Source organism: Cornus florida, unplaced genomic scaffold, assembly GCF_030987335.1.
Source record: "Cornus florida cultivar Cherokee Brave unplaced genomic scaffold, ASM3098733v1 CherokeeBrave_3.0.0_Hap2_Chr06, whole genome shotgun sequence".
In the NCBI taxonomy this organism is placed as follows: domain Eukaryota; kingdom Viridiplantae; phylum Streptophyta; class Magnoliopsida; order Cornales; family Cornaceae; genus Cornus; species Cornus florida.
In genome coordinates, this window is record NW_026775576.1 from 86,262,628 (window position 1) to 86,279,318 (window position 16,691).

The following is a 16,691-nucleotide window of genomic DNA, read 5'->3' on the forward strand; positions in this document are numbered from 1 at the left end:
TAATTTATTAACCGAGTATCTATTACGATTTTAAATCAACCATACCATCCATAAATCAAGTTATACCAAATAAGATTTATAATATTTAATAATCTTAAATGATAATATATATATATATATATATATATATATATATATATATATATATATATATATATTTACACATATATTTTATAATATAAATATATGTATATAATACATTCCATACTAATCGTTGACTATTTAAAATCATATCTACGTATATGTACATATATATATATATATACTAGAAAATTAACACGTGCAATGCACGTAAAGAAAAATTTATATTAGATAAATAATTGGTATTTTATATATAATTTTATCTCAAAATAAAATAAAATTGACTTTATTTTTTTTTTTTAAATCAAAAAATTAATTTAGATTTACGGAATAGATGTTAATTCAAATTAAAATATTAATATGATTTATATGAGGGTTTTAATCATCTTTCTATCTAATTATTAAATACATTATGTTAAAATAACTTTTTATATATTTTATCTCTACCAAACACAATTAATCAATTAATTATATCAATGAAAATTTATTTCGATCAATTCTTAATGTATTACCAAGAATTGAGAAAAATGAATTCAGAAATTTATAACATGGCGAGTGTAAAAATAACTATATTGTATTCTAGAGTGAACTGTGGTCAAATAGTATTCGCAATGTGGTGCAATATTACTAATTATTATAAACAATGAGAGTTAACACACTATGAATCAATATTCTGAATTTTTATATTTTTCCTTTGGAAAGAGCGTTTTATCCTTTTGGGAGATCGAAGTTCTGCTATTGGATGATTGTCAGTGCTAAGTTCTTCTGTTGTATCATTGTCAATGTTAAGTTCTGTGCCAAGTTCTTCTGTTGTATCATTGTCTCGGCCAACTTTTTTAACTGCTTGTGCGACGAAGAGGCCTCTGATTAATTCATCATTGTTGTTGTCTATTTTCACCAGAAACATAAATGACTTCCCTTCACATCTTTTAACAATGTCACTGAACTCATTTGTTTCTTCTTCCTTCAAATATTTATAAGAAAAAAAAAAAAACTAACCTTATTTTTCTTTTATAAATTATATATATATATATATATATATATATATATATATATATAATTTATTATATAATGTAATGCACAATTTTTTTTTCTTATATTAAAATATTATTAATGATTCCAAATTGTCACCTCATTTTTTAGTCGTAGAAGATCTTCCAAACAACAATTTATTAGTGACTGACAATCATCAAAAACTGTTATCTTTGCTTCTGCATTTGTATCTGTCACTTTTAGTCGCATCACAAATCTGCATAATGACCAATTACAATAATAAGTTATTTACGTTTATAAAGTTTTTAAAACTAAGGTAATTTTAAAAGTAATAATCATAATAACAATTGAATACCTTTGAACGCATTTTACATTCTTTATGTTGCAATTGGTACAAACAATACCACTGTTCAGTAGTTTGACTTTCTTGTTGCATTCCATACAAGCGTCGTACCATGGTTTCTTTTCATTTTCAATTTCTTGAATTGTTGCTTCGAAATAATAATTTGTTTTCTAAACAATGATAAGTAAATTTTATTTTTGTATGAATAATTTAAAAAAAAAAAAAAAACATTTAATAAGAAAACTAATATAATAAATTAAATAATTATGGAAAGTCTATACTAAAAAACAAATGTATACAGATTCATACCATAAATGCAGTTTTTGATTTTCCAATAATCTTGTTGAGACAAATTTTTTCGGCTCCATCAAAAGCTTTAGATTTTGAATTCATAATGAGAGCACCTATATCATTGCCGGATATAGTTTTATCAAACCTGCATTTGTAGTATGTATGTGTGATAACTTAATTTGTATGTATGTAATGATTACTATATATATTGAATACTTTAAAGTATTTAAATTTATGGATCAAAGTAACTATTTTTAGCAGAAGAAAACAAACCATTTTCTTAATGTGTTTACTTCGTCGATGTCCATATTGATCTGCAATGTGGATCCTGGATGTGTTTGAAGAGCGACACCTTGAAAGTACAATTATTTAATTATATATTTGTAGCATCATAAGGAAAGATAGATTGTAAAATGAGAACATTGATTCAAAAAAAAGGAAAGAAAAATGAGAACATTGATGTCTATTTATATGTAGTGTACCTTTGTAAATGTTAACTACCACATTTGTTAAAGTGATTATTGGTCTCTTGTTTACCATTTTAATTATTTTTTGTCCTTCATTTTCTGCAAGATCCGCCCATAATGTCAACGTCGTCATTCTTGACCTGTTATATAGTTTAATAATTACTTCAAGTATTTATTCTAAAAATAGGAATTTGTGAAAAATAGTTTTACTCACTTTGTATCTATTATAGTGATGTTACACATTTTAGATATTCCATCACTTTTCTTCTTAGATTTGATCAACATGGAATTTGCTTGAATAACGATTCCGAAAGCATCTGCAAGCTTAACAAGTTAGTTTCATATATTCAATTGAGATATATTGTGATTCACAATTGAGTTCAATGTTAAAAAATATATATATAAACAAAGATTTGAAGGGAACTAACCAATTGTCTCTTTGCTGTCAATGTGTTTGTTTATCTCTTCGAAATCAACAAAATTGTAATTTATTTTGTTCAAACTTATTTTTTCTTTCTCAATGATTTCAATTGATGTTTCGGTTGTAAACTTTAATTCGAATTCCTTGTGAACATTTCTATATTTGTGGTTCACTCGACTCACAATTCCATTAGAAATTATATAAGTTTTATGAAGAGCTAGGGATTCCTTGAATATGGTGACCACATCATTGAACAATGCAGCTTGAATTTGTGTTCCCTAAATTGTAAAAGATGATCAAATAATATTGACATTTATATATATATATATATATATATATATATATATATATATATCATATATCATATATCAATATCAAAAAATATAAATATAGAATACTAAAAGTAATGGATAATAAACTTACTTCTTCATCCATTAGAATTACTTTCAATATTTGGCCTGATCCTTTGTCATTATGGTAGTTTTCAACATTTCCTCTACGAAGTACAATCACCTTTATTGTCCAATTCCTTTGCAAAACATCTAGCGAATTTATAGTGTTAAAAGTACATTGGTTCCTCATGTTGAAGATTGTTTCTGTAACACAAGATAAAAACAATAATACGTTTAATGTAAGTGGAAAATTGTAAATAAAAATAATAATAATGTAAGTGGAAGATTGCAATATATATATATATATATATATGAAAACTTTCTTACATGCTTGGCAACAAAACCTCTTTATAGACAACATTTTTTGTATATTTAGCATTGCCTTCAATTCTTTGGTCTTTTTTAACATAGACTTTAGTTGTCGACATTGATGTTCCTCTAGATAACGCCACATATAGTTGTCCATGTGAGAATACATGCTCTGGAAGATATATTCCTACATGAGGAATTGTTTGCCCTTGTGCCTTATTTATTGTCATTGCAAAACTTAATCGTATTGGAAACTGTTTTCTAGTAAAACAAAAAGGCAATCCCTCACTCTCTGCCGGGGAAAGAGGTATCCTTGGAATCAGTACTTGTTTTCCTACATGTTGTCCATGGCAAATTTCAGCAGCGATTATGTTATCTTTTGTGCCACGACATATAAGCCTAGTCCCGTTACATAATCCATTTGCAGGATCTAAATTTCTTAGTAAAAGTATAGGACAATTAATTTTCAACGTTAGTCTATGAGGTGGAAGGCCGTTTGGGAGTAAAGAATTCAGAAATTCTTCTTGGTAGTAGGTACCAGCATCATCATTTGCTTTATCAAAGCTATAGTATGTTGAAGATTCTCCCGGAAAACGTTCAATGAGCTGACCGTTTATTTTATCAACAAAATCATTTCTTGTTGCTAAAATTGCTCGATTAGTTATGTATTCCGCTAAGTGAGAATTTTCTTGAAGGTACGGAAATATAGCATCTATCAATGCATTTTCAGAGTTTTCTTCAATTATAGAGTTTATAACTATCTCTTTCGGTAGTTGAATCATGTTGTCTAATAAAGTCAGCTCCTCTCCGTTGCCTACTCGTAGTAAAAATTCTGTAAATGATTGATCATTTCTTGCTCTCATGTTCTTTTCCAATCGTTTCTTCATTTTTTTCCATAATTTAGACTTTACCAGACTTGCTTCAATAATTTCAGCTCTAGTCGCTCGTGGTAGTACGGGTAACACTTGTCTGAAATCTCCGCCAAAAACCACAACTTTTCCTCCAAAAGATAAATTATTGCCAAGTAAATCTTGTAGAGTTCTATCAACTGCTTCTATTGCATAACGTTTAGCCATTGGTGCTTCATCCCAAATAATTAGTTTGGCTTTTCGTAAGAGTTCTGCAGTTGAACTTTGCTTTGAAATATTACAAGTAGTTGACTCGTCAGCTATGATAGGAATCTTAAATCTTGAATGTGAAGTCCTACCACCTGGTAATAATGAAGAAGCCACTCCAAAAGTTGCAGTTGCAAGTGCAATTCCATGTTCAGATCTAACCTTCGCAAGTAATGCACGATACAAATACGTTTTTCCTGTACCCTCTGGCCCATCAATGAAGAAGATGTTTGGTTGATTTGAGATTATGCATTCAAGTATAGTTTTATATGCATTTTCTTGCTCATTGTTAAGATTTACTATTGCATTGTAATCATCAGACGGAGTAACAATAGCCATTTCGTTGGTGATCTCTCTAGAGGAATCATAACTGTTGGAATCATTCGCATAATCAATATTTGGCAAATCGTAATCATTTATATTCCGGCCCATGCTCATTAAATAGTTTTCTATGCTCTTAAGTGTTTCCATGAGTTGGTAGTCAGGGGAAGAATTGGGGTCGGGTAAAAAATCTTCTGACATAGCTTCAAAATAGTCATCCCAAAGTTTTCTAACATTACTTGGGTCACAGAAAACTATTAAAGTTGCAAAAAGCCTTCGAAGAGCCATTGGTATTTGGAAGCACACAGCATCGTTGAGGCATTCAACAATGCTATTATCGCTTTCAAGTAGACCTCTTCTTTCTGCCGACTCTTTAAATGTTACACATTGGAGACCATTAACATATAATAAATCTTTATATGATGTTGGTCCACGCACATGGTTTAACAATAATCTTAAGTAATACCTTTCTCCTTCGGAAGGGTTGGCGGCATTAACTCGTCCTATTACCGCCTTGTGGTGTCTGGGACTCCAACATTTATTTTGCTTGTTCCAAACATAATGCTCCGGAATCTCCCTATACAAATAGTCTCTACTTATTTCAGATATGGAGTTTAAATGAAAGAATTCTGTCAACATTGTGCGTGATATATCTTCAGAATGAATGATATATTCTAGGTTTTTGTTCTCCCAATACCAAACTGTGTGTTTATTTGGAAGGTGTAATTGGAGGTTGGTAACCGAAGGATACATCTCATTTAAGTTAAACTCATAAAGTCTCCACATTGCTTCTTGTGGTGATACCCATCGTGCATCCTGATATTCTTTTATTTCATCTACGAAATTCCCTCCATCAACATTTGAGATGTGAATCGCAACACGATCATGTCCCTTGTATATATATTTATAGAGATACTTTACTGCTGTTATTCCTGAGCATATCTCGACATTTATATGGCAGTCATATCTCTCTAAAAGATATGGATTATAAGGAACAACCCATCTGTTATCTAACATTGCATTACGCACAAAGACTATTTGGCTGTCTTTTCTTCTTCTGTATATAGGGTATGAATCTTTACCTTGAATCGTATGTTCGACAAATTTACGTGGATAAAGATTTTTACATTTCCCATCCTTCATGCATGCATTCTTTTTGTTGAGATCTCCGCAAGGACCATGAATCATATGTTTCACTACTTTCCGATAAAGTGATGGGTTTTCATTCTCAGAAGGAATTTCTGCACAGACCAATTTGTCATATTGTTCTGCATTTGTAATTTTGAATTCAGATTGAAATATGAGCAATATGTGTGCGTGTGGCAAACCTCTTTTTTGAAACTCAATCACATGAACATGCGCTGCCACTTTTCCAAATATCGATCTTTTAAATAATTGTTGTTTCACATCATATAGCTTTGCTCTGAACACTCTAGCTGTTAAATCTGGTCTATCTTGTGGTAACTGTCCAAATTTCAGTTCGTCGCGAATTTCTTTCCAATCAGGATTACAAGTCATTGTAATAAAAAGGTCTGGTTTTCCGAATCTCTGAACCAAACACATGGCATCAAAGTATCGTCTACGCATATCCCTAGGTCCTCCTATGAAAGAAGCGGGAAGAACAACCCTTTTTCCAACTTTATCTCCTCTAGATTCTCCTGCTACAATGCTATCAACAATTCCTTGGTATAATTCAGATCGAATATGTGATTGTTGTGTCCGGTAGTAATCTAAACGAGTCGATTCAAGCTTAATGTACATATCAACCACATATTGTTGCAAAAGTCTTCCAGCATATAATAGAATTGATCGTTCTTTTTCACGTATTTGGAGTTTGTAGCAATAATATTGTCTGCATGAAACCTTTTTTGTTCTTCTTGCTGCATCATCGTAAAATAATTTATTAAAGTTCTTGAATTATCACTTCAATATATATGTGAATCAATTTTGTTTATTTAAATAATATATTGCATTAAGATTTACCTTGTTCAACTCTTGTTGCAATATCATGTTCAAAAATATCTTCTTCACATGTAACATGTTGAACGATATATGGTTGATGTCGTGTTTTGATATTACGATGCCATCCAATTTCACCAAATGGAAATAATAAAAGGTATTGTAATGGATCATAACATCCAAAGTAGTGCCTTACTCTATGTCTTCTTCCTGAGTGCGCAGTAACAATTATATCTCGTTCTGAACGTGTATTTGAATTTGTTCCTTCTATCCACACAGCTGCAACTTGGTCCGATGAAGGTGAATTGTAAACTCTTTGGTCGAGGCGAACATCATTTTTTATAATGATCTCATAACTCTCTTGGACAGGAATATCTTTTAGCCTTCGGAAAAACTGTTCGTATGGATTTGCAGATAATATCTCCATTAACTTTACGACAATCGGCTCTTCCAAATTTGCATCTTTAAGAATTCTCATTCTATTTTGCAATTCATTATCAGTGTCATAGAAGTATAATTGGAGGTAACACGGTCCATTATCTCCAAGTGTAAGTGATGGTAATTCATGGTATACTTGACCTTGTGCACGAAAAGTATAGATCCCGGTCTTCATATTTGATAAATTTTTATCAAGACGGACTCCAAATGATGTAAAGGAGAATATACTATTATAGGCACGCAAGTGACGGCGCAAGTCTACAGATAATGCACTTTGGCTTGTGAACAATTCATATAAATCATTAGGCACATTCGTAGACATTAGGACTACTTCACCATTTGAGCAACAGAAACTTGGAGGTTCGTATTCAAATTTTTTTGCATAACAAAATTCACATTGTGGGACCTTCTTCAACTCATGGGACATTGTGTCATTATATGGTTTTTCCATCTCCTCTCGTTTTCTTTTCTTTATTGAATTTCTTACGTTTTGAATATGGTTGTCTCTTTGGTCAGGTGACAAACTTGCATATCTATTTCTGTAATATGCATTCAATCTAGCACGTCTATTATCGTGTCTCATCGAATTGTTTCACCTAATAATAGAAAATATAAAGTAATTAGAGATGGTGTTTCCATATGAAATATATTTGTCTAATTGAATAGTTCACCTTACAAAGATGATCTTATTACATCTAATTAAAAATAGGGAAAAAAAGTAAATTAAGCTGGTGTTTTCATATATAAAATCTATGTGTTTAGTTGAACGGTCCAGCATACAAAGATCTATCGCGTCTATTATCGTGTCTAATTGAATTGTTCCTCCTAATAATAGAAAATAAAAAGTAAATAAAAATAGTGCTTCCATATTAAATATATATGTCTAATCCACCTTGCAAAGATGATATTGTTACATCTAATAGTAGAAAATATAAAGTAAATTAAGAGGGTGTCTTAATATAAAATCTATGTGTTTAATTGAATAGTCAACCATACAAAGATGATATATATATATTTCTAATTACAAGCTTTTATGCATTCTATATATTCGTTGAAATTAAATAAGAAAGTAGCTTTACCCGGTAAGGAAAAATAAACTATTCAAGACCCTAATAAATGCTTTAATATTAAATGCACCAAAAAAGAAAAAGAAAAAAAGCTAGCTAAAAAAAAATTAAATTGAAAAGTATAAATTTTCCACTCACTTGTAAATTTTATCCCCTTTATTTGAAATTAGTAATGTATTTTCTTTGACCTGCATACATCATTGATATAAACATAATAAGGTTACTACTTTTTTTTTTAAAAAAAAGAAATAAATTATCAAAATTTTCTTAAATTTACACATAAATTAAGTCAAGCTTTGCAAACAGTTCCATACATCTGATCAAAATTCTGTTAAAATTACAAATGGTAAGCAGTTGATCACAATAACTAATGTGCAAAATTTTATGCGATAACATTAGGATTCAAGCCACCTAGCATGAGATTGAAACATCAGTAATTAAATGATTTAATTTTATATATAAATAATAAAAGACTACTTTTAGAAGAGGTGTTAGTAGTTATTTGAGAAGTATATAATATTATATTATTATAAAAAGGTGTATATAAAAAAATACAAATAGAATACATAAGTGTTTATAGTTAAAAGGTAATTTTTTGAAGAGGTGTTAGTGCGGTTAAAATGTGTTTTTTAAAAGGTGTTTTTGAAGAGGTTTTAGTGCAGTTAAAAGGTGTTTTTTTAGAATAGGTGATTTTAGATATAGGTGTTTGCAGTTAAAAGGTGACTTCTAGAAGAGGTGTAAGTAGGTATTTGAAAAGTCACATTTATTTATTAAAATAAATTAAATGATTTAGTATTGAACATCTACAGTCACCAATTTATATGCTGTCATAACTGGCTCATACCTATCCTAAAAATATCATACATGCATAAAGTCAATAAATTATCAAAATTTTCTTAAATTTACACATAAATTAAGGAGACGACATGAATAGTAGGCGACATGCAAAACGCACATATAGTGAGTATGAGTACCTAGACCTATTATTTTTTTTAGTCAGTCTCCTGTCCTTTTGACTTATATTATTTTTTTTATTTTCATTTTCCCTTCTTCCCTTCTTACATGTTACTTATGGTATAAATTTTATTCATTTCATACTTAAATCTATTTTATTAAATTAGGAAAAATATATATATATATATAATTACTAAGTTAAGGACAGTGACAAAAAAATATAAATAGATCATTATATGTGTTAAACGGTCTTTACAAACTTAAATAAAAATTATCAGAATTCGGTAAAATCCTACTGTTATCCATTGGGCTTACGTACAATGCTGAAAAAAAATATATATATATGTGTGATGGACTGTGGCTTGACTCGGGAGATACTTGGTGAGAAAAACTAAAGGAGAGGATCCAAGCACGACTCCGACCAGTCACCGGATTTGAGATAAACAAGTGAAGTTTCATATCGAACTCCGTCCGAGGTCAGGGCACCGAGAACAAATCAACAGCTCATGCAGCTGATGAATAAAGCAGAGAGGATAAACAATCAGTGAAGAAGGTAGGTTCAAGATTTAATGTGATGAGTTTGGAACAGCAATGTGGTGTTGGCAAGTGCAATGCGCATCGTTAAAATGTGATGGTAGTGAAAGCAATCGATGAAATTCTCTAACCATTACGTATAGATAAAGTAATAATTTATATTTCTGAAACAGAAAAACAACAAAGAAAATCATGCCCTAATTCTTTAGGCATCCAAATCAGAATTGTTCTTTAATTCAAATATAAACATACCTTTAAAAAAATAAATAAAAAAATTAAGAGTTTTGAGTTGTAATCTGATGTACATGAACCAAAAGAACGAGAACATCATGAATAATTATGAATTATGGTCAACAAACTTCACATAATTAAGAAACATAATAGGAAAAAAAAATTCAAACATTCAGGAAAAAAAAAAAAAAATTCAAACATTGTATCCTCAAAAACAAAAATATAAATAACACAAAACATACCTTAAGCCAAAATAGGCCTTGAGTTATGCGCTTCAACTAAATACTGATTTTTGAAGTAGAGTTAGATAATAAATGTTGAAAGAAGAGATGGGTAGAAGAAGCAAGAGGGGTAGAAGAAGAAGCCAAAAAGGTAGAATGAGAGAGGCAAGATCTAATCCGCCGATTATATATAAGATTCTTCAGACACCAACAACCGAGTAGACATGAAGGAAGAAGACGTGTCGGTTTGATTGAAATTGTTTTGAAACAATGAAAAAAAAGGAATTTTTTTATTTTTTTTTTCAAAGAAGAAGGGAATAAAAAATAAAGAATAAAAAAAAAACTGCCATGTAAACAAGAAGAAGACGTGTCGGTTTGAACAATTGAAACTAATGGAAAAGAAAAATTACACGGTCTCTTGAAGAACTGCTTGGTATATATAAGCTGACCAAATGCCGGTGATGCAGAAGGCGAGCACCAGAACACGGCGGAGTCCGGTGCTGTGAGACTCCATCAGAGTGCTGGAGATCACCGGAAACACCAGTTCCGGCGAGCTGCGTGGGTTTTCAGACGGAGAGAGATGAGAGAATTTGAGATCTGAAAAGAGTATTTGTGAAGAATGAAACGACGGGACAATTCTCAACTGTCAAATGGAGTGAGACGACTTGTGCTGCTATAAGAGCGCTCAAAGCTACGTTGAATTTCCACGCGTCGGATTTTTATTGGTTAGATGATTTGTTTATTGAGATTTGATTGGCTAAGCAAACGCAGACTCTTGCAGTATATATTCATATATATTCAACCAGAAGAAATAAATTTGCCAAGAGGGCATGCCACGTGTTGTTTGAGAATGGAAGGTTTTAGTGAGAAATTATTCGAAAATATATCTATTTACCGTGTCAGTTGGTGGAGAATATATGTATACAATATCCCAGTAAATGAACACTTTATTTCTTTTAAAACTCTTAATTTTTCTTTTATAAAAAAAAGGGTTAATTGTTTTGACACTTGTTTGGAAATAATTTGCAATATGTCCTTTATCTTTGTTTGCAAGTATCTTTGTTTGGAAGCATATAATTTTGTGATTTAATCAAATTGACAGGATCAGTACAAATTTTTATGATTCAATAACTGAAGTAATTGTAACAAATGAAGTAATTATAAGAGTTCTAACCATGTATTTCAATTTGCATACAAGTCTTTCCAAAGAGAATTTTTTTTCTTCACAAAGATGATGAGAGAGAGATGGATTCATACACACATTTTATTATGTTAAGAAGATAGTTTATCTTGAAAGAGAACAAAAATGAATTCTCACCGAATAGTTATTTCAATTTATCAATTTAGAAAGAACTATTTATACAGTCATGACAACTCTTTGAGATAACTCTTCAAAAAAACATTATGTTAAAATAACTTCTAATATATTATATTATCCACCAAACACAATTAATCAATTAACATTTATTTTACATTACATTTAATAAAACATAATATAGATTACATTAAAAAAAGTCTTGATCATTCCATTTTGTTTAAGAACATGGATAATATTCCTCTGATGGATCCTCCTCTTCACTATCATCAGAACTTATGTGGATGACACTATTGTGCGATGTCTCGATTGCTTCTACTAACTCAGTCAACCTTTGTATTTCTTATAAAAGAACTTTGAAACCAATATCAATTTTATGATTCAACTCAGACAATATCCTTTCCCATATATAAAAGGGTGGTGAAGTAGAGCTACATGCTGTAGGATTGTCCCAAAGTAGTGGTCTTTTTTCGAACAGTACTTCTTTTGGAGTCATCTGTACTTTCTTACCATTTTTTTGAGTTGCCATCTACAGTGTCAAATATTAATTTGTTAGAAACTCACAATTAAAATTATAAAAAGAAATACTGAGAGACATAAAAAGTTTTCAGAGGTGAGAATAATTAATATTAAATTTATTTAAGAAGTATAGTGCACTTACAATGTTGGAGAAAAGTTTTTGCAGAGAAAAACATAACATGAAAGAGTTTTTTTTTTTTCCCCTGAGATCATATAACATGACAGAGTTTTTGAAACATAAACTCTTCACAATAGGCATCTTAACTGTTGATGTCTTTTAGAAATTACGTTACAGAAAGTTAATTTTATTTTTTTTTCAAAAGATATATAATTAAAGTTTATTTTTTAATAAAAAAATCCAAAATATAGAGTTGAACACTTATTTAAATTTAAATTTTAAAATTGTTTAAAACAAGAACTCATTGGGAAAAAGAAAGAAAGAAAGAAAACAAAAATTAACTCTTAATGTGCAAAATTTTCTGCGATAACATTAGGATTCAAGCCACCTAGCATGAGATTGAAACATAAACTAACTCTTAACGTTGAATTTTGGAAAACGTTAACTTCTCCTTTTCTAAGGGATTAAACAGATGCTTTAAGCAAACAATAGCAGCAACAACAAAAGCCAAAACTACAATCTCAAAGAACACAAAACTACTTTCCGCTGGATTCAAGCCACCTAGCATGAGATTGAAACATAAACTAACTCTAACGTTTGAATTTTGGAAAACTATAACTTCTCCTTTTCTAAGGGATTAAACAGATGCTTTAAGCAAACAATAGCAGCAACAACAACATAAGCCAAAGCTACAATTTCAAAGAACACAAAACTACTTTCCGCTTGCATGGACTAATTTACTTAAGGGGCTTAAAGTGTCAAATAATTTAAATCTCTACCTATGAACTTGAAAGGTCTTTTCTGTGAGTAAAAGAATCAAGGTTTCATGCCTTAATTCTTTATAGATCCAAATCAGAATTGTTCTTTAATTCAAATTTAAACATACCTTTAAAAAAAAAAAATTACGGGTTTTGAGTTGTAATATGATGTACATGAACCAAAAGAATGACAACATCATGAATAATTTTGAATTATGGTCAACAAACTTCACATAAAAATAAAATTCAAACATTGTATCCTCAAAAACAAAAATATAAATAACACAAAACATACCGTAAGCCAAAATAGGGTTATGCGCTCCAACTAAATACTGACTTTTGAAGTAGAGTTAGATGGTATATGTTGAAAGAAGAGATGGGTAGAAGAAGAAGCCAAAAAGGTAGAATGAGAGAGGCAAGATCCAATCCGCCGATTATATATAAGGTTCTTCAGACACCAACAACCGAGGAAACATAAAAGAAGACGCCGCGTTGGTTTGATTGAAATTGTTTGGAAACAATAAAAAAAAAGTAACTTTTTTAATTTTTTTTAAAGAAGAAGGGGATTAAAATAAATAAAAAAAAACTGCCGATTAAACAAGAAGAAGACGTGTCGGTCTGTTATAAGAGCGCTCAAAGCTACGTTGAATTTCCACGCGTCGGATTTTTATTGGTTAGATGATTTGTTTCTTGAGATTTGATTGGCTAAGCAAATGCGGACTCAACTAAAGGGTTAAATCTGTTTGGTATTTTTTTTTTTTTTTAAAAAAAAGGACGAAAAGGGAAACTGTTTTGGTATTTTAGAATTTTAAAAATAAAAAACGTTGAATTTTCACGGGTCGGATTTTTATTGGTTAGATGATTTGTTTCTTGAGATTTGATCGGCTAAGCAAACGGGGACTCAACTAAAGGGTAAAATCTGTTTGGTATTTTTTTTTTTATTTTTTTTTTTAAAAGGACGGAAAGGGAAACTGTTTTGGTATTTTAGAATTTTAAAAATAGAACGAAAAGGTATCTTTTTTTAAAAGGCAAAACGTCGCGTTTACAATATAATAGAACGAAAAGGTATCTTTTTTTAAAAGGCAAAACGTACGTTGAATTTTCACGCGTCGGATTTTTATTGGTTAGATGATTTGTTTCTTGAGATTTGATTGGCTAAGCAAACGGGGACTCAACTAAAGGGTTAAATCTGTTTGGTATTTTTTATTATTATTTTTTTTTTAAAAGGACGGAAAGGGAATCTGTTTTGGTATTTTAGAATTTTAAAAATAGAACGAAAAGGTATCTTTTTTTAAAAGGCAAAACGTCGCGTTTACAATATAATAGAACTGAAAAGGTATTTTTTTTAAAAGGCAAAACGTCGCGTTTACAATATAATACAAAAAGTGTATATAAAAAATAAAAATAGAATATACTTTTATAGGGTAAATAGATATATACACCTTCTTCCATGGTAAAAAAATATTTATTTAATTATATTTATACCAATTAAATGCTACTAAGTATCTTAGTAACACTCTGAGGCTCTCAGAACACCAAGAACACACCCTCTAATGGTAAATTTTAACCCTAACAAGCTTAAGATAAATACTCGAAATTCACCAGACTCCTAAGAAACTTTCCAGGACCTCACCCGCATCCCCACGCGTCGCCACATACTCCTAGATTATTCACACGCGCCTCCACGCGCTGCCCCTTACGGGCAGGCGCGTCCACGCGCCTGCACGCGCCCTCACGCGCCAGATCTACTCTCGGCGTGTGTTAGCTGCTTCCCATTGGCTGTCCTTTCATCTCTTGGTGAGCTCGTCCACACCGTGTCATCTCCCAGCATTTAATTTACATCCAACGGCCAGATCTTGAAGACGCACCAACTCTCCATAGACCGCGGCACATCAGATCATCATCCACCATCATCATTGCCACCAACAACCCAGATCAGTGATTGCACCATTGTTCTATGTATACACACACACTGAAACATTCCTATTTCATTAGGACCATCTATTGGTCCTGATTTGAGGCGCACCGTAGCTTAGTGCACGCCGTCGTACCGAATCACCTCCCCTTACATGATGCGCCGATCACACACCCCCCCAGTACGTACATATAAACAGTATATATAAATATATATATACAGAATATATAAAAAATAACTTCTAAAATCCTAAAATAATTCCAGAAAATTTCCATAAAATCTCAAAAAATTCTAGAAAAATCCCACAAGCTTAATTTAATTATTTTGAGCCTAATTGAACACACATAATTAAATTAAGATCTATTTAATTCAATTCATCATGCTTCACAAGGTTAAAGCAATCTATAAAAATTTCTGAAAATAAAGTTTAATTAATCTAACCTCATATAAGGATTTTAAATTTATCAGAACATCACATATATACATTCTCATGTTTAAATTTATAATTTTGTAAAGACTAAACATGCTCATATAATCCTATTAATAAACTAATTTAATTGAAAATAATTAAAAAGCTTTGATATATTGCCTTATTGGTTATGAATAAATTTCATATATGGGAAGTATGGTTGAATTGCTCATTAATTTTATAAGTAAAAATACTTAAGGAAGCATGGTTAAATTGCTAGTATATAAATAAATATATTTACAAATGGCATGGTTGATTTGCCGGTGCCTAATTAAGTTGCTATGTGTTTAGATGTTTAAAATATCATATAAGGTTAGGGTATGTATAGGTTGGATTATGACTAGAATAATTTAATGCATACAGGATAGTGTATTATTGTATATATGTTAATAAAATAATAGTGGTGGAGACATGGATGATTTGTCAAAGCTTAAATTTTGGATATGTAATTTAAATAATCAAAAGTATTGTTGGGTTATGGATTTATCGAATGTTTTTTTCCTAAATTGTAAGTTATTGTTTAAATGACTAAATTACTGTTTAGGATTGTGATGATCTTGTGGGTGGGTGTGCCGTGGGCGGGTGCAAGAGATACTGTCAGGCTACCACACTGGCGAGTTACAGGTGCGCACAGTCCCACATCGCCTGGGTAGAGGAAATGTGAAGTGCTTATATGTAAGTGTGTCACCTCCAATTGGTATGAGGCCTTTTGGGGTGAAACCCAAGAGCAAAACCGTGCGGGCTCAGGCTCAAAGCGGACAATATCATATCATGTGATGGAGTGGATCGTTACAACTTATGACAATGTAATTGACAATATCGGCATACCATGGTGCAGGAGATACAGCAAAAAGTTGCTCATCAGAGAAATAATCAGAGATGGGAAGAGAATTGCTAATCGAATCAACAACTAGACGAGACAAATGATCAGCGACTACATTTGCAGAGCCTTTCTTATCACGGATTTCAAGGTCAAATTCCTGAAGGAGTAAGATCCATTGGATCAACCTAGGTTTGGCATTTTTCTTAAAGAGAATATGCCTCAACGCAGCATGATCGGTATAAACGATGACCTTAGATACTATCAAATAAGAGCAAAATTTGTTAAAGGAGAACACTACCGCCAATAATTCTTTCTCAGTGGTTGAGTAGTTGAATTGTGCATCATTCAGGATCTTACTAGCATAGTAGATGACATAGGGTGCTTTATCAACTCTTTGCCCTAAAATAGCCCCGACTGCATAATCTGACGCATCACATATGATCTCAAAAGATAGGTTCCAATCAGGTGACCGGATTATGGGTGCAGTAGTGAGGGCGGATTTTAATTGCTCAAAAGCAGAGTGACAAGCATCGGTAAACTCAAATGGGGCATCCTTAGCGAGAAGATGGGTCAAAGGTCGTGCTATCTTACTAAAGTCTTTGATAAAACGCCTATAGAAACCAGCATGACCTTGGAA

At 31.2% G+C, this 16,691-nt stretch overlaps 1 protein-coding gene across 1 annotated transcript; it reads right to left on the reverse strand.

Annotated features, from left to right (window-relative positions):
* Nucleotides 1-739: 739 nt before the first annotated feature.
* LOC132314497 (uncharacterized) lies at nt 740-7,581 on the reverse strand. The gene is made up of 8 exons (XM_059813357.1): nt 6,717-7,581; nt 3,836-6,613; nt 3,020-3,192; nt 2,726-2,874; nt 1,727-1,853; nt 1,430-1,587; nt 1,213-1,330; nt 740-1,045 (listed from the first exon to the last, which is right to left on the reverse strand). The coding sequence occupies exons 1-8, from the start codon at nt 7,579-7,581 to the stop codon at nt 740-742; spliced, it is 4,674 nt and encodes a 1,557-aa protein (XP_059669340.1).
* Nucleotides 7,582-16,691: the final 9,110 nt, after the last annotated feature.

Bases quoted from the DNA above. Each gene is read 5' to 3' on its own strand.
- LOC132314497 (XM_059813357.1), bottom strand. From the start codon at position 7,581: ATGGAAAAACCATATAATGACACAATGTCCCATGAGTTGAAGAAGGTC. The intron at 1,854-2,725 runs GTTTACAACCGA...CTACAAATGCAG, and splicing joins CACAAGGAATTCGAATTAAA to GTTTGATAAAACTATATCCG. The intron at 1,331-1,429 runs GTATTCAATTGT...GTCATTATGCAG, and splicing joins AATGTAAAATGCGTTCAAAG to ATTTGTGATGCGACTAAAAG.